This window comes from Canis lupus, chromosome 23 (genome assembly GCF_011100685.1).
Source record: "Canis lupus familiaris isolate Mischka breed German Shepherd chromosome 23, alternate assembly UU_Cfam_GSD_1.0, whole genome shotgun sequence".
NCBI lineage: Eukaryota > Metazoa > Chordata > Mammalia > Carnivora > Canidae > Canis > Canis lupus.
Window position 1 is genome coordinate 48,928,381 of NC_049244.1, and position 23,276 is coordinate 48,951,656.

Sequence of the window (23,276 nt, forward strand, 5' to 3'; positions counted from 1 at the left end):
TGGAGAGATCCTGCCTCACTTCTTCTGGCCCCTGCGATTCCTTGGCTTGTAGCAGCGTAACTCCGACCTCTGCCTCTGTCTTCAGGTGGCCTTCTTCTCTCTCTGTCTGTAAATCTCTCTCTCTCTCTCCTTACAAGGACACCAGTTCCTGGATTCAGGGCCTCCTCCACTCCGGGATGATCTCACCCTACCTTGATTACGTCTGCAAAGACCTTATTTCTCAATAAGGTCACGTGTGCAGGTATCGGGGTTTAGGACTTGAACAGACTTTTGGAGGTCACGGTTCAATGCCCTGCGCTCCCCCAACCCGTCAGCACTGTGAAGTTATGATTATCATCACATAATGAATAAAGGTGCTTAGGAATAGCGTTCTAAGCCAGCGGTAGAGAGCACACCTTTTTTGTAAACAATGACGGATGCTGTCTTTTCATAGTTTTAGATGCCATCATGGTCCTGTGACTCGAGCGCTTCTATCTGGAGGGCCCATAGGTTACCTTTATCTACTTCTTCTGCTTCAGACCTGTTCCTTCTCCAAGGTCTCTCCTGTCCTGTTAGGGCCGCCTCCATGCATCTGGTTGCTCTGCAATAAACCCAGAAGGCTACTTTGGCTCCTTGTCCTCATTGCTCTCCCCCCTCCAGCCAATCACTGCTTCTCCCGTCTCTCGTTGGGAGTGCCCGTGTGGCACCACTTTGAATTCACCTGTGAGACACACCTGGCTGGACTCATGCCACCATCCCTCCATCCACTTTACATCCCACGGTGCAACGTAAAAGTGTGCTTTTTAAAAGACCCATCTACTCAGTCCATCCCTTGCAGATGGCCCTTGTGTGGTCTCACCTTGTACTCAGCCTTACTGAACCACCTCTCTAACCTGTAGGGCCTGGCACATGTTTCTTTCTTTGCCTGAATTGCCTCCCTTCCCACAGATCTGTTCCATCCAAGCCTTTTCGATCGAGGCAAAGTCCTTTTTTACTCTTATTGATTGATTTACTTTTTTTTTTTAAGATTTTATTTATTTGTTCATGAGAGACACAGAGAGAGAGAGGCAGAGGGAGAAGCAGGCTCCATGCAGGGAACCCGACGTGGGACTCGATCCCGGGACTCCAGGATCACGCCCTGGGCTGAAGGCGGCACTAAACCGCTGAGCCACTGGGGCTGCCTGATTTACTTATTTTTTAAAAGATTTTATTTATTTGAAAAAGAGAGCATGAGTAAGAGAGAGAGATCATGAGTGGAAAGGAACAGAAGGAGAGGGAGAAGCAGGCTCCCTGCCGAGCAGGGATGTGGGCCCCATCTCAGGACCCGGGGTCACGACCTGAGCCCAAGACACGCTCAACCACCGAGCCCCCCAGGTGCCCTCGTCCCTTTCATTCTGTAGGTCTTAGATTAATTGTCACATGCACTAGCAGTTCATATCCAGTCCTCTGTAGCGGGTCATTTCTGTGGCTCTATGGCCCCATAAAACCCCGTACTTTCTCTGCCGTATCATTTGTGTTACTGTGTTCACGTCTGTCTTGCTGACCTTTGTACCCTCAGCGGATGGCCCAGCACCTGGCCCATGACGATCACTTATAAATGTTCGATTCGAACCAACTGTGTAAATATAAACAGTTTGAGTGAATGCACTGCTCACTGGGTGGACCCCTCATGCTGGCTAAAATTTCTTTGAATTTTCCTTATATTTAGAGGATGTAATTTTTGTAATTCTGCTCCATTATATGCCCATTTTTAATTAATTTTGGCAAAACCAAGTCTGGACCTTTGTTTATCAACCCCGTGCTCCACAGGGGAAGTGTGTTTAAGGCCTGTTTTTATTTTGTACTGTCCTATCAACTAATGTTTTGAGCTGCAAGTGAAAGTGTAATCAAACCAAAGGATTTAAGTAATAAAACTAGTGAATCATCATCATCATCATCATCATCATCACACACACAAGTCCGGTGAGCTCAGGAAACCCTGCGTGCTCCGTTCCTCTTTGGGGGATTCCCAGTTGGGTCACTTGGGAGAGCTCTGGTCTGTATGTAACAACGTGCAAAGAACAGTGGCTCGAATCCTAAGGACGGCTCCTTCTCTCTGCAAGGATATTACCAAGGAGGGCGGCTCGGGCCCAGTGGCCAGGAGCAGCCCAGCCCTTGTCCGATCGTCCGCTGCCCTGTGCTCCGGCCACTTGTACCCCCACGTGTGTAGCTCCGTGGTTGCAGATGGCTTCGGCAGGCCCAGGCATCAAGATTCATTCAGAGACCCAGGATGGAGGCACGGCTGAGAAACAGAGGCTGACCGAGGGGGCACGTTCCTCAAGTGGCTTTTCTTTTCTTTTCTTTTTTAATCAGCAGAGGAAAGCCTTTCCAGACAATCGCCAGAAGATTTATGTCTCATGGGTCACGAGACGTGTCATCATAGGGGAGGCTGGGAAAGCTGACGTGTGACAAAGGGGAGCAGGAGAGGCACGATTGTTTAGGCTCAGCCGTGCTGCGTCCCCCGGGGCTGGACACCGTGGGACGTGGTGGACCAGAAGCAGGGGAGGCTGACGGCTGATTCGATGGGAGACCGCTCCAGCCGCAGCTAGGAAGCCCGCTTGTCCACGGAGCACTAATTAACGTCCAAGTCGCCTGGGAAACAGAAAGAGCTCCGCGAGAGAATCCACGCTTGCCTTTAGGATAAACGCAGGACAGGGTGGGCCGTTGAGTTTCAAGAAGCCGGAGGTGATTGGAGGTCTCGAACCCACTGGTTTGGCTGGTGCTGGTCACCCGGCTGTGGTTCCCCTGAGTATCCTGTGGGTCGGTCATGCCTCTTGGTTGCCATCGGGCCACCTGTGTCCTTCACATTTGGAGCACACGGATCCGTGGGCCTGGGTGTTGGGCATAATGCAGAAGGGATGCAGAAACCTCATCTAGTCTTCTTGTCTGTGCCAGAATGTATATCGTGTTCTTTTTATTTTTTTATTTTTTTTCATTCTTCTTCTGAATTCTCCAACAATGATGTTTTCAGGTACTCCCTGCAGTTAAGTGAGTAGTAAGTAATAGCCGTGATGATGAGACCTGTGCTGGGGAGCAGGTGCCTTTAGCAGCATTTCAGAGTGTGGACACAGCGCACCATTGGGTTGTCACAGCGACCTAGTAGTAGTAGGGTTTCTGTTCTATGGCTGAGGCCTCTGACGTGGGGGAGAGAGAGAGAGTCAGTCAATGGAAGTAAACCCGAATGTGAGGATTACTTAGTCATTTGTAATGATCCTGTTACCAACTTAGGAAGCTGCTTGCTTGCTCTTCAGAGCTTGTCTAGTCCTGCTTATGCCGGGGAGAAAGCTTCGGTTCGGTGCTAACAGCCTCTCGGAGCCGCCCGTTTCCCCTTTTCAAGGACCAGGGGTTCAGGGGTTTGCACAACAGGGGCCTGCGTCGTGGGATGCGGAGATCTGTGGTGAGAGGAATGAGGCCTGTCTAGTCCATGATGGGCCACGAGCCACATTTCTTGGCAACAGTGGAGCCCGTTAGATCCTTATCTGCCCCACAAATGTGGTCCTTATAACCATTTGTTAAATCGTTGACAATGAAATAGGAAGCATGTGGCCTGTTTGTTAGTCTTCAGAATTATTTTGATGAACTGAGCGAGTAAGCCTGGCTGAAATCAGTTTCTGAATAAATACCGTGCCTTGTTTTGTTGGAGTGCCTGCCAAATCCCGACTTTCTTGACCCTAGGTATTCAGTTCAAATCATGCTTGGTCCACTTGCCTGCCCATTGGCAAAGTGCCTGTAATTATCAAGCCTTTAACAAAACGTCAGGCCATCAAAATGCATTATCTGTCAGGAAAATTAAAGAGAATAGCTGACGTCTGCTGAGTGGTGCGCTAGGCGTGCGTGCAAGAGCTCCGCGTGCAGAAAGAAAATAAGTGCATTCTCTCACTTAATCCTCACGACGGTCCAAGGAGATCGGTACCGTTATCCCCATTTTACAGATGGGAGAACACAGAGGGTCACTAGCCCGCTCAGGATCACAAAGTGAGTGAGAGAGTTGGGATTCTTACCAGACGTTCTCGTCCAAGGCTCTACTCTTACCTACTCTACTGCACTTCAGTACTTTAAAATCGTGTGTTACTTGACCAAGAACTTGTTTGTATTAATCTGAAACCAAGCTTTAGGACGGAAAGCAGCATCAGTGTGTGGCGACGTAGTGTTTCAGCCTCTTCGCTCAAAATAAGTTTCAGTGCAGATAGTGGTCTTCGTCCCAGAAGTGTTAACTGGAGTATTTGTTTTAAAGATTGACTGATGGGTTGATTGATTTGAGGGTGATATCAAGAGAGACCGTGCACGAGGGCAAACATGCACAGGGAGAGGGAGAAGCGAACACCCTGCCGGGCCGGGAGCCTGATGGGCCCCACGCGGGACTCGATCCCACAACCCTGAGATCATGACCTGAGCCGCCCAGGTGCCCCAGCTAGAGTGTTTTTATTCTAGTGAAGCACAAGATCCAATATGGGGATTTAGAGAGGGAAGAGAAGCAAATTGAACTCTGCACCCGAAGACGTCTTATCACCGGTCTTGAAGGAAAGTATTAATCTTTGATCCTTTGATCTTATAAAATCGCATCAGGTCGTGTGAGTCAGCGCTCCAGCAGAATGGCAGAGCTATTATGAATCCCTGAGGGAAAAGCAAGGGGCTAGGAGAGGATCCTGAGAATGACCCGAAAGAAGGTTGACGGAGAAATGACGTCACAGGGTCATTAGCAGAGGACGATAGAGTTCCAGGGTGCCACGGGAGCTCAACACCATCCGATTTTGTAGATGCCAAGAATGGTGCTGAGATCCAGGTCATTGGGTTCGGTGGGGTGCTCGGCCGTGATGGCCTTGGGGAGCGATCCCACCGGCATGCCGGGGCAGGGTCTGAGGAAACAGAAAAGGCAGGCAGCCGCTAGCTCGGGAGGCCTTTGTCTTGGCACCAGCCAAGTAAATGGCTTTCACAACAGGGAACCTGTGCACACATTTTAAACGAAGTCTCTGGAAAGGGAACTACTGCTAGTAAGAAAGTTACACATCGCTGTCTTGACATTTGCAGAAAATCGTGTTTTGTTTTGGATGATTCTTGATAGCGTCTCCTAAATGTCGCTCTTTTATGAAAGGAAGGATTGGAGGCGCTGGTTGGGATTCCATCTGTCAGGTTTTGGCACCTGGTGGCTCAGTCAGTTGAGCGTCTGCGGTCAACTCAGGTCATGATCCTGGGGTCCTGGGATGGAGCCCCCACATCCCAGGGGATGGGCTCACTGGGGAGCCTGCTTCTCCCTCTGCCTCTGTCACTCCTCCTGTCTCCTCTTTCTCTCTCTCTCTCTAATAAATAAATAAAATCTTTAAAAAAAAAATTCCAGAACAAGGCCACGGTCAAATGGGAGAGGACTCACAGTTAGGCCTGAGGTGCAGTGAGGTGGTGGGAAAGCTGGCCTTCACAGTCTAACCTTTCCCCCCCACATCTTTCCTTTCCCATGTCTGGCTCCTTCGTGGCCAACTAGCCTGTTTCCCAGGACTGGGCATCCTCAGCAGGTACTGGAAGTAAAACGTTTGCTAATAAGGATTAAGGTAGAAACTCTCCTGAAGGTATTTGCATGTTTAAAAGCACCTCCCCCCCCCCAAAAAAAAGCACCTCCTTGCCCAGTGACAAGGCAAGCCCTGATGGTCTGGGCCCAGGAGAAAGACCTGTCCTGTGCCCATTCTTCCTCATGACTCAATGTCCACAGAGCTTGGGTCTAAGGAAATATCCTTGTTGCTGAATGAGATTGGGTCCATTTTTTTTTTTTGACTTTTTCACATTTCTTCAGATGTTCCAACATTATTTATTGACTAACCTGTTAAAATGCCCCATAGATTTGCAATGTAACCTTTACTATGTCCTAAATTCCCAAATGTGTTTGGGTCAGTTCATGAGCCCACTGTTCCGTTTCACTAATCCATCTGTCAGCTGAGGCTCCAGGCTCGGTCTTTGACTCACTGTCGTTTTACAACATGGTTTGAGTATGTCCTAAGGCTGGACCACTCTCATTCTTTTTTATAATTCCTTCTGACCGTGCTTACGCGTTTATTTTTTCTATGTTTGAGAATCAGCTGGACTAGTCCCCCTCTTCAAAAACATCCCAAAAAACCTTGTTTGTATTTCATTGGGTTGTGATAAAATTGTATTTTAATTTAGGAAGAATTGATGCGTCTGTAATATCAAACTTCCCTATCCATTCAGGCCTTCTTCTCAAGTGTCTGGAGGCTTTCTCTAGCAGCCTGTGAGGTTTAATCCTAAATGTTTTATGGCTTTTGTGGCTATTATAAATAAGATGATTACTCTGATTACGCTTTCTGAGCGTCATTCATATCTAGGAAAGTTTTTTTTCTTTTCTTAACCACTTTATTGAATTAACTCTCACTTCATAAGAGCTTTTCAGGCAATGATGTCATCTGCAAATAATCAGTTGTTTGTAGGGCCAAAAAAAAATTCCATTGTGCAATAGTCACTTCAACTCGACCGTCACACATCCACAGACATGATGCACTTATTATTCTTTAAGTTTTTCTTTATAAGCGTGGCTTGTAAAGTATTTCAAACATACAGAAAATTATCAAACACTGAGATACCTATCACCCAGATTTAAGATACTTTTTTTTGCCATAATAATACTCTCAGATCATTCCTCCTTCAACAAAAAAGCCTGATGTAATCCTGCAGACGCATCTACAGTATCTCCATCCCATCTTCCTCCTCCTCTCCCCAGAGTAACTCCTGCACCAAGATGGGTGTCGGTCATCCTGCACTCACCAGTGCATGCGTCTGTATATGGTTTCGGTGTTTTCAGAACGTGTGCACGTTGGATGCAGTTGGAAAATGCTGTCCTGATTCCAAAGTAATAAATATAGGCCCATTATGAAAAATTCCAACCTTTAGAGAAATTCGAGGAGACGGAAAGCTAAAAGTGATCCATAGTAATGTTTCTAAGAAAGCTACTACACACAGTAAGGTAGGTCATGTTTAACCCACGCTGTGAGGCCGCAGATAGTAGGACCCAACACTATCTGAAGTGCTTAAGAAAGGAAGGCCTTCCTGGGGGAAGAATGACTGAGGTATGTGTTTACCACCATGTCCTGTTCTCTACCGATGGTTCTCTATCTGGGTGAAAAAGAAAGCGAGAAAGGAATCTCAGCAGAGGCTACTGGGACTCTGGGTAGGGTTCAACAGGGAGACCCGTCCTTGTTTACACCACAGAGCAACAAACTTCTATAGATTTGATTGCCGCCCCTGATAGCAGCCGCTGCTTGCACAAAGCAGACAGCCTTGATGAGCAGCTGGCAAACTTGGAGCACGTATAAGACAATCAGAGGAAGTCTACATATAAACCTCCCCATGCAAGGAAAGGTGGTTTTTCCATTTGCCCTTTTCTGAGCAATTTAACTTCCTAATTACATGATCCAGATTGTTTCAGAGACTATGTAAACCATATGTTTGTTAAATGATAGAGACAAACATGGGGAAGTCTGATTAGCATCAACTTCCCTCAGGAAAGGGGTGGCTTTCCCTAAGCCTGGTTTAGCCTGCGTTATCCTTGTTGGACGCGGGTAAGGAAGCGGAGGAAGGGAATAGTGTGCAAGTAGCCGCGTCTGGCTGTGGGTTCTCTCCCCTTCTTTCAGCTGAGGCACATAGTGTGATGCAGAGCTATCCTTTGGTAGTAGCATGAGTGAGTAGGTGCCGGCTGACATCAGTGGAATGAATGTCCTCCAGTATTTTTTTTTTTAAGATTTATTTATTTATTTATTTATGATAGACAAAGAGAGAGAGAGGCAGAGACCCAGGCAGAGGGAGAAGCAGGCTCCATGCAGGAGCCCAACGTGGGACTCGATCCCAGGTCTCCAGGATCACGCCCTGGGCTGCAGGCCGCGCTAAACCGCAGCGCCATCGGGGCTGCCCATCCTCCAGTAGTTAGCAGATTCAGAGAGGAGAAAATACAGTTATTTTGAACCTTTATGAGAGTGAGTGTGGGAGTGTGTGTTGGGGCGGGGAGAGTGTGGACGTGCTAGCCAGAGGAAGTTGCTTTTTAGTTTCATTCCATTGGGTTTGAACAGTAGAGGGTGAGAATAAGTAGTCAATTTATTTCGCTACTGTTAAATGAAACCAGGGTTTTTTTCTTAAAATATAAATTTGTTGAAAGAGTAGTGAAGATGTCGCAAACATTATTGATTATGTCATGAAGACGTTTTACAGGTCTAAATGAAATAATGGTACTGGGTGACGGCTATTGAATCTGTTAAAAACAAAACCAAACCACGTTTCCTGCATCCTATTTTGGATTCAGGAGTGCAAACAGTGGGACAAGTTCCCTGTTCGGGCACAGTCCGTGACACAGATGTGCAGGTGTGTAGAAGCGGATACCTCGAGGTGAACTCACATAGCTATAAATAAAGTGGCCACAGTTCGTCTTCCCAACTGGACATTTGAGAAGGCAACAGGCATAAATGAGGTCACACGGTCACCCCAGCTCTTAATGCTGTTGTGGTTGTCATTGCTTAAGAGAACAATGAGAAAAAAAAAAAAAACACTTGATTTTTCTACTTTTCCTGGCTTTCATTGTTCCCAAAGGATAAAGATTCAGAGCATCAGTGAAACACACTCGCAGATTCAGAGCATCCGTGAAACACACTCGCAGAATATTATTTGTATCTATACAAATTCTGAGGAACTCAAAAAATTAAGAGGAAAAGAAAGACTGAACTAGTTTATTACATGCTCATTTACGTAGCTTTCCTGGGGCCTCTGGGTCTTGAACTCTACTGGGGACCACCGAATAGATGGAACCACTTTAAGCTGATGACAGTTTGGAACTTGAGTCATCTCGAATGATGGCTTTATGGCAGATACAGCCCTTTACCTTTTATTTTTTTATTTTTTTATTTTTGGAAATATGAAGAATATTTGTGCAATGTCATTGGTTAGGGCACTGTCTGAATACTCCTATTCACAACATTAGGATGCTTGGATTTCTCTGAGGAAACAAAAAACTATTTTTACCTGGAAATGAGTGTCTTTGACTAACAGGTCATCTTGTTTAACTTTTGTGAGTTGGACCAAAAGAAGTAACTAGGAGGTAGAGAAAGAGGATGATAACAAAGAAGCCCTCATTCATCTTATTCTTTCTCTTGTTTCAATGTTGTTGAGGTTTGCTTTTTGGTTTTTTGGGGTTTTTTTTTTGCTTTTGTGTTTGGCAGTTCGGTTTTTATCCTGAGTCGTGTGCTATTAAATCCATGCTTAAGAGATCTAGATAATATTATAAACTTTTCCTGCTCTGCCAAAAATTGACTGCTTTGTTTCTGGTAAACAAGATTTTATTTATTTATTTATTTATTTATTTATTTATTTATTTAACCTGGAGTTGTCTGAGTGGCTCAATTAGTTAAACGTCAAACTCTTGATTTCAGCTCAGGCCATGATCTCAGGTTGTGGGATTGAGCCCGCATCAGACTCTGAGCTCAGCGGGAGTCAGCCTGAGATTCCACCTCTGGCCCTCCCCATGCTCATGCTCTGTCTCTCACTCTCAAATTTGTGTGTGTGTATATATATATTTAATGTTTATTTGTAAAATATATTATCCTGCTTTCTTCTTTTTATAGAAACCATGTGAACTTTGATAAACCGTATTGTGGTGTGAGAAATATTTTATATATCCTAACTCCTGGCTTTGTTGCTCTGTAGGGAATCTCAGAAGAGCTTTGGAAATGATCTTGCCATGTGAACTTTTAATTAATACAGAGAATTACTGTAGCAACAAGTGAGACAATCAGAAGTCAGGATTTTGCTTACCGTTCATAACTGTGTTTGCTGTTTTTTTTTTTTGCGGGGGGCAGGGGTATCAAATTAAATTTTGAAAAGATTTTATAAAGTTGTCTAAGGAGAGTCACAAGGAAGTGGTTGACAGGTGGAAATGTATACCACTGAATGAAAGAAATTTTAAGAAATCTTTTTTTTTTTTTTTAAGATTTTATTTATTCACTCATGAGAGACACAGAGAAAGGCAGGGAACCCGATGTGGGACTCGATCATGGATCCCGGGATCAGGACCTGAGCCCAAGGCAGACGCTCAACCACTAAGCCACCCAGGTGTCCCAAAATTTAAGAAATCTTGAGCAAAATAGCCTATCTTGAAATTCCTAGTATAATTGACTAGGCACAAAGAGTTTCCTTGGAGTTTGTACATTTACATTGATTCTTAAATAAGGTAAATAGTCACTTTTGTTCTTAGAATATATTAGAATATATTGAATAATCATCCATTTATTCAACAGTTATTCCTTGAGGTCTCCCATGTTCAGCTGCAAGAGACAGATGCAGGCAGAGTAGAGGGAGGGCCCTGATCTAACCAGGGTTGGGATTTGCCAAGGAGTGATTGCAAGGAGTGATTTTAACTACGTACCAAGAAATCCAAGCTGGGTAAGCTAATAAGCATGAAGGAGAGGACGCAAAGTGAGTGTTTAAGAACAGGGGGAAGGTGGTAGAGTCTGTAGCTAAAGAATGGTTGGGTTGAGGATTAGAAGATGAGGAGGCGAGTTGTAGAGACAGATGGTTGGAGAGGGTGCTTGACATTGGGATTGCAGAGAGGTTGCGGTCGATGGCAATGACAAGGTCTCAGGTGTGATGATGGTCGGGTGGGAGGGCAGAGGGTCAGATGGTTGGGAAGGGGGGGAGTAAGGAAATGAGAAGCCAGGGTAAGGGGAGGCTCCCCTCCGTGGAAATTCAAGAAAGTAGTGGTGGAGAGAGACAGTGAGCCAGTGACTCATAAGGGCAGACGACTCCTAACCCATCCAGGAGTCTGTCCCCAACTTTGATTATGAGATAGAGCCGGACAGCATGAGCTTCAAAGCTCAAGACTTTTGGGGAGGAGGAAGTGATCCTTTTCTAGCAGCAGCGACGAGACGCAAGCCCACAGAGAGCCTCCAGGGGAGGCCAGGTTTTCTAGCGAGAGCCAAGTTTCTGTTAAGGCAGGACGGTGAAGGGGAGGGTTCAAGGCTAAGGCTGAGGATTTATAGGATTTTGCTGGATTCCCCACAGGGATCCGTTTTGGGAGGACACAGTAGAAAGGGTTCAGAAACCAGTCGGGGGGTGCTCAGGGTGGGGGGTGGAGGCAGATGAAGCACGGTCACAGTGTGACAGGACGAGTCAGGGGGAATGAGGACTACTGGGGCTCTGGGGTGCAGGCAGGGAGAGCGAAGTCCGTGCCGCTGGCCCCTGAAGCAGGTGGGGGGGCGGCGTGTGTTGGGAGAGGAGGAGTCTCCGCAGACCCCTAGGGCTCTTCCGTCCTGTGCCTAGTGGTTTGGACAAGGCTGGGGGTGAGCCCTTGGTACCCAGAGCGTGGGCAGGTCTGGGACGCCCTCCCTGCTCCGTGGGCCACGGACCCCGCGTGTGGGTCTCACTTGTGATCACAGCCCCAGGATAACGGAAGGTGAAGCTCGCGCGTTCAGATTCCCTTTTAATACTGCTTTTAACTTAGCATATGATGGGGAAATAGTCATTCCCAGGCTGAATTTGGGAAGGGGCTATTGATTCATAAGCAGCATACGGAATTCAGATTCCAGGTCCTGGTGTGGGTTTTTTTTGTTTGTTTGTTTTGTTTTTGTTTTTTAAATAAATCCTCTCTTCCTTTCCTTCCTGCCTCCCTCCCCATCACGTTCTCCCCACACTTCAAGTCGCACGTGACTGGAAAACGGACAGTGTCACCGTCTTGTCCACGGAGTCGCTGACACGTTCTTTTCCCTTTTCCCCGCAGCGAAGAAAGTTACAACGTCAACGATTACTCCTTAAGAGATCAGCTGCTGGTGGAGTCTTGTGACAGTGAAGAGCTTAATTCTTCTCCAGGGAAGAACAGTTCTACGATGCTTTATTCAAGACAGAGCTCTGCTAGCCACCTCTTCACCCTGACGGTCCTCAGCAACCACGCGAGTGAGAAGGTGGAAATGCTGCTCGGGGCCGAGACGCAGTAAGTCTGTGCAGGGACTGGGCTTCCGAGCACCTGCTCTCACTGTTCCCTGCCTGTTGCCCTTGGCCTGAGACGCCCTGAAAACAGCGACGGGAGCTACTGGCTCTGTTGTGCTGAGCACCTACTATGCGCCGAGCACTGGATCTCTTGCTTCCCGAAAGCTCATCTTTCCCTTGCGATGCCCTCTCCTGTCTTGAGAGATGGAGGTTACTACTTTCATCTTCTTGAGTCCTGACAGATGCATTGTGGTGCTTGAGGTGGTGTCCTTTTGTATTTAGAGAGTGCTTTAAACGTCCCTTCATTTTAATCATCGGTGAAGACATGACCCATGAGCCATGGGTAGTTGACACCTGGTAGTTTGAGTCTAGACCATGAGTTTTCCTAGATAAGAGGCCGTTTTGCAATCCCCTCCCGTCAGCCAGACAGCCAAGAGCCCAGTGATTTCTATCAGAAGAGACACCCAGTTTGGGGAGACCTTAATGAATCCACTTTCCCATCAGAGTTGATGCAGAGGCTGACTAAGCTTGCCTGCTGTGTGCATCTGTGGCGGCCCCGGGGGCAGGGTGCCGTCCAGCCTCACGCTGGACAAGGGCAAGGCAGCTTCATCTTCAAATCCACTCCTTTGATTTGGCCCATATTTGGCCCGTTCGGAGGCAACGGTTGCCCTATGTATTTGCTTAGAAACTGGAAACCTCCCCCGGAAACAGTCCTCACAGGCAGGTGGAGCAGGAGGAGAGGAGAGGAGAGTCCCCTGCTCGTTGTCCCCAGGGGTCCTGCACATCGCTCCCACTTGGGTCGGCCAGGGTGTAATCAGAGTGGGTCAGCAGCTGGTGGGTAACAACCCTGAGGCTGTAGCAAAGTCTTAGCGAAAGTAGAGCCACGAAGGCATCTCTGGCTCCGGCGAGTATTTTAACAGCCTCCCTCAAAGAGAGACACCAGAAAAAGAGTGAAATTATAAAGCGTCCACCGAAAACGTTTCAAAAGGGCCGTTTCATCTCTTTTGGCGCTAGACGTGACTCTTCAAAGGCTGAAGGAGACCGAGAGGGACAGGTTGATGTAAAATCTACTTGGGATGTGAAAATAGCCAAAATGGAGTATTCCAAATGAACTTGAGAGGTAGCAGAGGGAATGGGCAAAGGAGCTTCATCCTCTGTGTTTATCCATAAAACAAAGAAAGGCCTCTCTCTGAGGTCCCACAGCGCTTCCATGGAATTGCTAGAGCCCCGCCGCGTTCCAGGCGCGCTCCTCCGGCGGGTGTGGGTGCGGGTGCTTGCGGGTCTGTGCAGGTGGACAGCAGGAGCCCCGTGCAGCACCTGGGCTCGGGACGGCCCTTCTTCAACCCCGAAAGTGATTAAATCCCTTGGCCAGTGAAGACAGACCCGGCTTTCCTCTGTTGGGGGGAAGCCTCTCTTAAAGAGAATTTCATCTGTTTGAGCTTTGGATCTTCTAGGATTTTTTACTTTATTTTATCTTTTTATTTATTTTATTTTATTATTTTATTTTATTTTTTAAATTTAAAAATATTTTATTTTATTTAAATTATTTTATTTTATTTTTTATTTTATTTTTTGAATTTAAAAAATGTTTTATTTTTATTTTATTTAAATCATTTTATTTATTTCATTTTATTTTTTATTTTATTTTATTTTTTTATTTTTTTTTAAATTTTTTATTTATTTATGATAGGCACACAGTGAGAGAGAGAGGCAGAGACACAGGCAGAGGGAGAAGCAGGCTCCATGCACCGGGAGCCCGACGTGGGATTCGATCCCGGGTCTCCAGGATCGTGCCCTGGGCCAAAGGCAGGCGCCAAACCGCTGCGCCACCCAGGGATCCCTATTTTATTTTTTAGATTTAAAAACTGTTTTATTTTTATTTTATTTAAATTATTTTATTTATTTTATTTATTTTATTTAAATTTAAAAAATATTTTATTTTTATTTAAATTATTTTATTTTATTTATTTTTTATTTTATTTTTTAAATTTAAAATATTTTTATTTTATTTAAAATTTTTTATTTCTTTTATTTCTTTTTTATCTTATTTTTTAAATTTAAAAAATATTTTATTTATTTTATTTTGTTTTTTTAAGTAGGCTCCATGCCTGACTTGGAGTCCACGGGGGGCTTGAACTCACAAACTTGAGATCAAAACCTTAGCGGAGGGACGCCTGGGTGGCTCAGTGGTTGAGTGTCTGCCTTGGGCTCAGGCCGTGACCCCGGGGTCCCGGGATCGAGTCCCACGTCGGGCTCCCCACAGGGAGCCTGCTTCTCCCTCTGCCTGGGTCTCTGCTTCTCTCTGGTCTCTCATGAATAAAGAAATAAATTCTTAAAAAAAAAAAAAAAAAAAAACCTAATCTGAGATCAAGAGTCGGAGGCTTAACTGGCTGAGCCGCCCAGCTCCCCTGACCCCGCACCCCCTTCATATATGACTTTAAGGATGAAAACGTCTTAAAGCTTTGGAGGTTAGTGCTTGTCCAGACCTGCTAGGGGAATCTCCGGAACAGGTGTGGGCCGGTCGGTCGTAGTTAGCAACGGTGGAAGCGGTGGAAGCGTTACTGGTTTCGCTTTGCGTTTTCCTTTTCTCTTTATTGAGGGTTGCCTGTTCCCTATTCCGGTCTTGCCGGATCAGCAGAGCCTCCCCTGTCCCTCTCATACCCGATGTCACCTCCACCTCGTTCCTGACGTCGTCCCAGGAGCATAGGCCGTAAACGGACACGCCGGGCCCTTCGTGCATACCACGGTGGCTCCTTTCCGGGCACCTGCCGTAGCATCTGTTCACCCTCTTGCCTTTTGACGTCGGCGTGGACGGAGAGGATGTCGGCCTCCTCGTCACGGAGGTGCTCAGGACATCGCGTCGGGCCTGCCCGCACGTGGTCTGGGCCGTGGGGCTCTCTCGGATCCGTAGTTCTCTGATTGTGGGCGAAAGGGGCCGCGGGGCAGGTCTCCGTGGGTGGAGGAGCCCCCGCCTCCGACTCCAGCTCAGTTGCAAAGTGAATAAACGGGCCCTTCGGAGCGCACACGGCCTGGGACCTGGGACGGCAGCGCTGCGGACGCGAAGCCGGTTACGGGCCAGAGGCACTTCTCTCCGAAGCAGCACCCGGCTGTTGAGGGAGCCCGAATCATGTGGCGTGTGGACACGTGCAGGTCAGCCCTGGCCTCACCTCGTCCTGAGCCATCAGGGTTTTGGTCTGTGTAGACTATTAATTCTCTTTGCTTCTCCGATTTTGCAAAAACGTGTAGGCGAGGATGGTTTTTAAGTGTCCCCTCTTTTACGTTGTATGTGGTTCATACGGTCTGTCAGCAAACTGGTTGGGAGAACAAGGTTTTCGCCCCATTCTGGACTTGTCATACTTGCAGAACTTTGGTCACGTATGTCCTTTGGTTACTTATTCTTCGGTTGGGAGAAAGGGAAAAAGGAAAAAAAAAAAAAAGACATAACTATTGACCTTCTTGGAAAAACTGTTGTCAGTAGGAAGGGTGTGGCCCTTGGACCCCAGGCCAGGTCACGCATTGGAAGAAGGTGACATTGGGGAACTGATCGCAGCTTCGATTAGCTGAGAATGTAGCAAAGGGCAGCCCGGGGGGCGCAGCGGTTTGGCGCCGCCTTCAGCCGGGGGCGTGATCCTGGGGTCCCGGACCGAGTCCTGCATCGGGCTCCCTGCATGGGGCCTGCTTCTCCTCTGCCTGCGTCTCTGCCTCTCTCCCTCTCTCATGAATAAATAAAAAAAGCGGAGGGGGGGGGGGCGATGCCTGTGGAAACAACAGGGCGGTGAATTTCGGGCGTCCCATTGTTTGAGATACTTTTGGAATAAAGTACCGAGTGGGCGGTGCGGGCCACTGGCCTGAGGGGACGCTGGGACGAGGCCTGAGTGGCCGGGCTTGACCGTGACTTGGCCGGGTCAGGGTCGCTGGGGGTGTCCGACAGGTGGGTGCCTGGGTCTGCGACTTGCGGCGAGCGGCGGACACCGCAGGCCAGGCGGCCCCTCCGCAGCCCCCCCCAGCGGCCCTCGCACCCTAGCCCCTCCCGCGGGGCCCTAACCTGTCACCTGAGCTCTCTTAGCCTCCCCTGGTGGCGGCCAGTCGTGACCGGCCAGCCCCCACTGCTGTCCCTAAGCCCGCAGGACTCTAGGGGAGCCCTGGGCACCCGTGTGGTCCGCGCGGCCCCGAGACCTGCTGCTGTTCAAACGAGCCCTCCTCTGCAAAGCTGCTGCATCTTTTTTTTTTTTTTAAAGATTGATTTATTTGAGAGAGGGAGGGAGGGAGGGAGCAAGTGTGCAAGCAGTGGGAGGGAGAGGGAGGGAAGGAGTGTGCAAGCAGTGGGGGGCCAGAGGGAGACAACCCGAGGGAGGCTCTGGGTGAGAGCACGACCCCACAACCGAGACTGCGCCCCGGTGCCCCCCACACCCCCGTCCGTTTGCGGGGTGGGAGGACTCCTCCGTGCGCTCAGCTGTGTCCGCCTCACCTGGCGTAGCAGGTTCCCAGGACGTAGGTTTGGAGGCGAGCCCCTCGCGAGTCTTACACACTCGCGCCCAGAAGCCGGCCTGGCCGCCGCCCTAGTCCCCGCCGTGGCCTCTGCGCTGCCGGACACGCAGCTGCCTCTGGGTTCCGCCGGCCTGGCCACGTCGGCGTCGGGGCTGGGGTGGCTTGGGTGGCGGTCCTCCGGCCACAGGACGTGCGTCCAGGGCGCCGCCGCCCTCCCCACCTGGGCCCTCCTGGGACACCTGGGGGCCTGGGCACGAGGCCCCGAGGGCAGCGGCAGGTGGCGCCCCGGCCGCCTGGGTCTGCGGTGGCATCTGCGTGGCGTTTGGGCCCGAGCGGCCACGGTCCTGAGACACGGGGACGGGCCCCGGGAGGGCCGCCCGGGTTCTTTGCCCTTCATATTGCAGCTGCAGCATAGGGTCCCCTCACCCCATCCCCAGGGACCCTCCTCAGAACGTGTCCCTCCGCAGGACCTAGCGGCCTAAGGGCTGTGGGCCCGACCCCCGCGTCCTGACCAAGGGCCTTGTCGGGGGAGCCTGGCCTGGCCGCCGCGCCGCCCTTAGGGATCTCGCTGGCGACGGGGAGTACGTGGGATGGGGTGACACTGTCCGCTGTCTTCGTGTGTGACACGCTCCCAAGACCTGTGTCCGCCCAGAAGAGCCCAGGAGAGATGCTCATTTACCTGGAGCAAACCTAGGTCTTACCGGTGGCAGCATGTGCCCCTCGCGGCATCCAGAATCCGCTTCCAGGAGCCCCATCGGGGAGCTCAGGTCCTCCGGGGACCGCAGCACCCACCCCGGAAAGACAGGCAGGCAGGTGACACTAGCGGGTCTTTGGTCATCGAGGAAACAGGGATTGACCCACTTTCAGGGTTTTTCAGGCTTCCAAGGTCCTGGGGTCCCCAAGCAGGGCTCCTTGAGGTTCTGGGGTCCCCGAGCGGGGCTCCTTGAAGTCTTGGGGTCCCCGAGCGGGGCTCCTCGAGGTCCTGAGGCCCAGGGTCCCCCGAGCGGGGCTCCTTGAGGTCCGGGGTCCCTCTGCCCCAGGAGTGGGACCCCTGGAGGAGGAGGCGGCGCGTGGGCAGGTGCGCGTCAGGAGCGCCAGCACCGTATCAGCCGCGATCCTGCTACGTGACTTTCCAGATCAAAAACCGGGGAGGACTCTATCCTGGAGAGATGCTTAAGCGAGACTTCTGACCTCTCGTGAAATGACTACCTTGTTCCGTATCATCGCAAAGCTTATTATTTAAAAAGTCTCAGTTATTCCTTGAAAAAAAAACTTTTGGCTCTGTTCATTGGAGCACTTGCACACGGTCCAAAAAAAGGTTAAAAGAACTTAGTTCAGGAAGGCTCAGGCTGGACGGTATTAGCTGCAAGGGGAGCTCAAGCACCTTAAGGTCTGGATTCGTCGGGTCTGAAACGGTGTGGCTGGGGGGGGGGGGGGTGGGCGGCGGGGAGGATGCAGACAGACCGACCGCCTCGGAATTTTTTAAAATGGAATTTACTCTTTTGAAATGTGAAATCGGATCAAGTGCACTGAGTGTCTCCTGCAACGAGGTGTTGTGCAATCGGCTCCTTATTAAACGTTGCACCGTCGCAGGACAGATCCCAGTTGACCAGTAATTAGCCAACTTCATCCAGAATCTTCTAACAGGATGACCAGTGTTCCGCCCACAATCCCCAGATTATCTTTTTAAAATAAGATACCCGCCCCCTCGGCCCCAGCGCCCTCCCCGACCCTGAAGGCCAGCCCCGTAACCCGCCGGGAATCCCTGTCTCGGTTCCCTCCTTCTTTGTTCAAGGGCCCTGAACCTGGATGTCCCCTCTGTTTAGGAGCGAGCGGGCCCGCTGGATCACCGCCCTGGGACGCAGCAGCGGGAAGCCGCCCCTGGACCGAACCTGTGAGTACCGGGAGGGCAGCTGTGCCCCCTGCTGGCCGCTGGCTTAGTATGAGTTTTAAAGATTTTATTTATTTATTCATGAGAGAGACACAGAGAGAGGCAGAGACACAGGCAGAGGGAGCAGCAGGCTCCGTGCAGGGATCCCGACGTGGGACTTGATCCCGGGACCCCAGGATCACGCCCTGGGCCGAAGGCAGACGCTCAGCCACTGAGCCACCTAGGCGTCCCAGGGCCGCTGGGTTGATAGTCACCGGCCACCATCCCTGCTCCCTGCTTGGGAAGCCACGGGATCTGAATCCAAATCCAAGGTTCACTCTCTTGTATAAACGTGGCAATTTAGTCACCCCCAAAGGCAGGTGCATCACCATAGAAAGTACGGGGTGATTGCCAGGATTAGGTTAACCTGTATGGAAAGGCCTCCTGCACTGTGAAGCTCTTAGGTTTTCAGCGGTCGGTAGAGGGCAGGGGCCGCACGTGTGAGCCTTCTCCAGACGCTCTGAATCTAAGCGGAAATGTATTTTTTAAAAAAAATTGGCCATCCCTTGTGGCCTTATTTATTAAAGTGATAGCACTGAGGACATGGATTATTTACATCAAGTAAGAATATCCAAGAGGATCCATTCTGCTTGGGGAGTGGGAACCGCTGCAGTCGGGCGGGGTCACGTGCCTGGATGAGCGGCTTCCCCCCGAGATTCCTGCCTCTGGATATTTCTCCCCGGAGGTCAGGTGGAGAGAACCAGGGGCAGCGCTGCTGCTCATCCCGGAGCACCGCAAAGTCACAGCTTCGCGCTTAGAGCAGCAGCTACCGTGGTCGGTTTGAGCGTCGCCCACAAAGCAGGTTTCTTGTTAAAACACTAAGAGCTGCCGTCCGTGACTCCGTCCCAGGAGTCCCTGGGGTTCCGATGGCCGGGTTCCGATTCAGCATTCTGGGGGAGTCCCTGGGGTTGGCCGGGTTCCGATTCAGCATTCTGGGGGAGTCCCTGGGGTTGGCCGGGTTCCGATTCAGCATTCTGGGGGAGCTGCAGAGCGGTGCCTCCCTGTCCGGGCGGCGGGGGGACAGGTGTCCTGCAGCCGGGCCGGGCCACAGCCTGTGTCTGGCCTCGGTTTCCCCACGCACAACGGCTGTTGTGTGCTCTCTGGCCGGGCCCGCGGCTCCTTGTCGGGCTGCTGGCTGCGGGGACTCGGGCACCGTGGAAGGCCCCTGGGGCTCCTGGGCGTCTGAGGCAGCGTTTCTGCCTGGGCCTGAGGTGCATGGCTGTCCCCGCCGCGCTCAGCGTTGTCGCCTTCCCCGTCGCAGCGCTGACCCAGGTGGAAGTCGTTCGGTCGTTCACCGCCAAGCAGCCCGACGAGCTGTCCCTGCAGGTGGCCGACGTGGTTCTCATCTACCAGCGGGTCGGCGACGGTGAGTGGCCCAGCTTGGCACAGGCGTGCATCACCCGCCTCCCCGGGGCTGCCTCCCGGGCGCCGGCTTCCCCTTGGCAGCACGGCTGCCTGTAATGTTCTGTAATGTTCTTGTAATGTTTTGGAACGTGAAGCAGTCACAGTCAAAAGCGACTGGAAGAGTCCCCCCTTCCCTGTCCCTCGGTGACTCCGTGCTGCTCTCCAGAGGCTCTTCCCTCCTCACTCCTTCCCTTGCCTGCAGGCCCTGTGCCCAGCACCCCCCTCCCCGCCCTGCCCACTCACGGGCTCGCCAGCCGCCCCCGATGGCGTCCCACCTCGGGGTGTCGCTCATTCTGTCTTGAGGCCTTCCCCTGTTGCCCTCTCCTCGCCTCCGTCGGCGGCCACACGAGCTGGGGGCGGGTGGGGGGCGGCCCTGCAGTCCCGGGCCCAGGGCCGTCCCCCGGCTGCCTCAGGAGGCCCCTGCTCTCGTCTGCAGGCTGGTATGAAGGCGAACGGCTGCGGGACGGGGAGAGGGGCTGGTTCCCCATGGAATGCGCCAAGGAGATTACCTGCCAGGCGACCATCGACAAGAACGTGGAGAGGATGGGGCGCCTGCTGGGGCTGGAGACCAACGTGTAGGCCAACGCCGCCTTCCTCGGCCGCAGCCTGCGTGCAGCTCGAGTGAGAACAGCTGCCGACGCGGGGCCGCGTGGCTCAGCGTGTGCACGGCCAGTCGCTTCCACACGGGGCTCGCGGGCTGCATGGGGGCCGGGTGTGGGGGCTCAGCTGCTGCCGGGTACTCAGCAAGGGTGCTAGATGCCGGACCCTGGTTGGCGCCTTCCCCGCGTGGCCAAGAACGCCACTGCCCCCCTTTAAGGGCTCCTTCGTAGGGTTCTCCCAGGATGAGCAGGAGGTTCGGTTTGGGAGAAACGCCCGGTTTTGTAAATACCTGTGTCGCCTCTTCTTGGTTCGGATTCCGATGCGGAGGATCTCGCAAGGCAGGGCTCCGAGGGGAGCTGCTGCGTTGTTCTAGACCCTTCCCAGGGCAGGGAAATGGACACTTGAATTTTTGCCGCCTCTTCCCTCCTTCGTAGGCGAGATGCTTGCCGTAGAGATTTTCGTTTTAAATCCATCTCACCCGATATTGGTCTCTAATAAAACCCAAGCTACTCAAATAAGATAGAATTTCAATGGTTCACAGAAGTGAAAAAAATCCTGCCTACAGGAGAGGGTCCTACTTTTTTTAGATCGTCCCGAATGAGCTGATAAACTGACACGAGGCTGCTTTCTCCGCCTTTCACCATCTCTTTATTAAAGATTTTTGGCTGTTCCTACTCCTGCTCCTCAACAGGAAGTTGGCTAAAACCCAATCTCAAGGTCAAAGTAGGGCTCCCCAAGGTCTCCAGATGCCAGCATGGTACCTAACTGAAACGTACCATTTGGTCTTTAGGGGAACCCACTTGATGTGCACTAAAGGTCTTGCTGGCAGGATTTGGAGACCTTAGCTGTGGATGTCCACAGAACTTCATCTGCTCCACTGGGGCAAGGAGAGACGATTCTCCGTGTTCTTCTACAAAGGGAGAAAACCTGGCAAAGGGCACGTTATTCAAGGACTCAGATCTGCGTGTGGCTCGTCCCACCTGCCTGCCGCCTGCCAGCCAGGTACCCAGATCGTGGATGAGGCGAGCGAAGTAAAGCCCCGCGCGCGTGGCTGCTAGGAAGTGTGCTTGGCTCACACCCCGTGACCTGCCCTCTCAGCAGTGAGCCGTGTGGCGCACCCGGGGCCTCTCGTCCCCGGATCACTCTCCTTTACTTACGTACACATTTCCAGGTGTAAAAGACAAGCTAGGCCCCGAGTTCCTTGAGATCCGGGCCCGGCAGCGAAGTGATAGCGGTGGACGCGGTAGGAGAGGTCTGCAGGTTGGTAGAACGAGGTGTGGGTCTCCTGTCTCAGGTCACAGGCCTCTTAGAGGTTAGGACGTTGTAATCTGATCTCGTGACGTTTGCATTTAGGAAGGAGGAGTAAAGGTGTTGCTTGCAGAGGGATCGTTTTGTGTAATTTCTGGCTAATATCCATTTGAAGCTAAAAAGCAATGATATGAATCCTGTGAATTAATTTATAAGTAGAGATGTTAAACAGTCTTGGAAACGTGTGCATTTTACAAATCACAGCCTTATGGAGAAAGCAGGCCGGTACGGTTCTCGGGTAGAGTGGGGTCACACGGCGGGGGTTTAACACATTCAGGGTCTCCTTCCCACCCTCAGTTGTCCTCTTTCTCGGACAGCGCTGTTTTCAAACCTAGTTCAGTTCCTACGGACGGAGAGCTGCTTGGAGCTGTCCAAGGACTTCATTCCGTGGCCTGCGGAGAATGAAAGTACTCCTTTTTGTCCCAACGAATTGATACTGCTTGTATACTTTTGGTGAAATAAGTGAATTTATAAAGATTTTGTATATAACTGTTCTTGTGTATCTGTGTGATTTAATTCACTCAAGCATATGTTCATTTAAATATGTAATTTGCTGGAGATCCACTCAGGAGGGACCTACAGCTAGCATTAAAGGGCACCGACCTTTCCTTGTGGCGTCCCTGTTGGCATCAGCTGCCCTGAAGGCTGCAACATTTTTAAGAGCTGAGCCCCGGTGTTTCTTCCAGTTTCCACCAAACTGCGCAGACGGAGCGAGTTACCTTAATAGTTCGTGGTTCCCGAGCTGCCAGATCGGACTGACTTTGGCTACCCACTGTCCGAACCTTTGTGAAGTTTTCATCACCTTGTGAGTCTTGGTGGAAGGGGTTGGGTTTTCTGCGCATAACAGAATCACCCCAAACGTAAAGGCTTCCAGACCAACACCCACTTCCGGTCCCTCAGTTCCACCCGCAGTGGGAAGGCCGGCACGGCTTGCAGCTTCTCGCCTTAGAGCGTCCGTCGGCTGCTTGCTCAGCCAGCGCTGGTCTTTCCTGCTCATGCCGGTTTGAACCTGTGCTTACTCCTTGCCACGGGGTCCTTCATCTTCCAGGCACCGGTGGCATGTTGAGTCTCTCTCACACTTGGAATCTGACTCCATCTTCTGCTACCAGCTGGAGAAAACTGCTTTTAAAGAAATCGTAGAATTATATTGGGCCTCTAGGATGGTCACCCTTAGGATTAGCTCAAAACCAACTGATGTGTGACCTTAATTAGATCGTGAGATTCCTTGACCATGCAGCAGGACAGGATCACAGGTTTAACATGGGGGGCGGGGAGTGTGACATTGGGGATCATCTTATAATTAATTCTGCCCTCAAAACTGCTGTAAACTTTAAATGCTGGATACTCAGTTTCCCTGTATCTCCTATTTACTAACATACGGCATGTGGTAGGAAACGCCAATCAAAGCCCTGTTGGATTTCTACTCAAGTTAGTGATGGAAGAGGGAAAAATATGGGTGCACCTTCTCTAGAACTAGCAAGATATATTCCCCTCTTGGCGGCCACGTTTTCCTGGGCCTTTAGAAAGCAGCAGCGGCAGAGCTACTTGGGGCCTGGAGTGCTACATA

At 50.8% G+C, this 23,276-nt stretch overlaps 1 protein-coding gene across 1 annotated transcript in view; it reads left to right on the forward strand.

Moving 5' to 3' along the window:
* Positions 1-22,203, forward strand: part of ARHGEF26 (Rho guanine nucleotide exchange factor 26) — a 112,428-nt gene extending 90,225 nt beyond the window's left edge. The window contains exons 12-15 of the mRNA XM_038570206.1: positions 11,774-11,983; positions 18,294-18,361; positions 19,659-19,763; positions 20,238-22,203. Coding sequence (XP_038426134.1) covers positions 11,774-11,983; positions 18,294-18,361; positions 19,659-19,763; positions 20,238-20,380 — 526 coding nt within the window. The 3' untranslated portion in view covers positions 20,381-22,203. The remainder of the gene's footprint in view (positions 1-11,773; positions 11,984-18,293; positions 18,362-19,658; positions 19,764-20,237) is intronic.
* Positions 22,204-23,276: the final 1,073 nt, after the last annotated feature.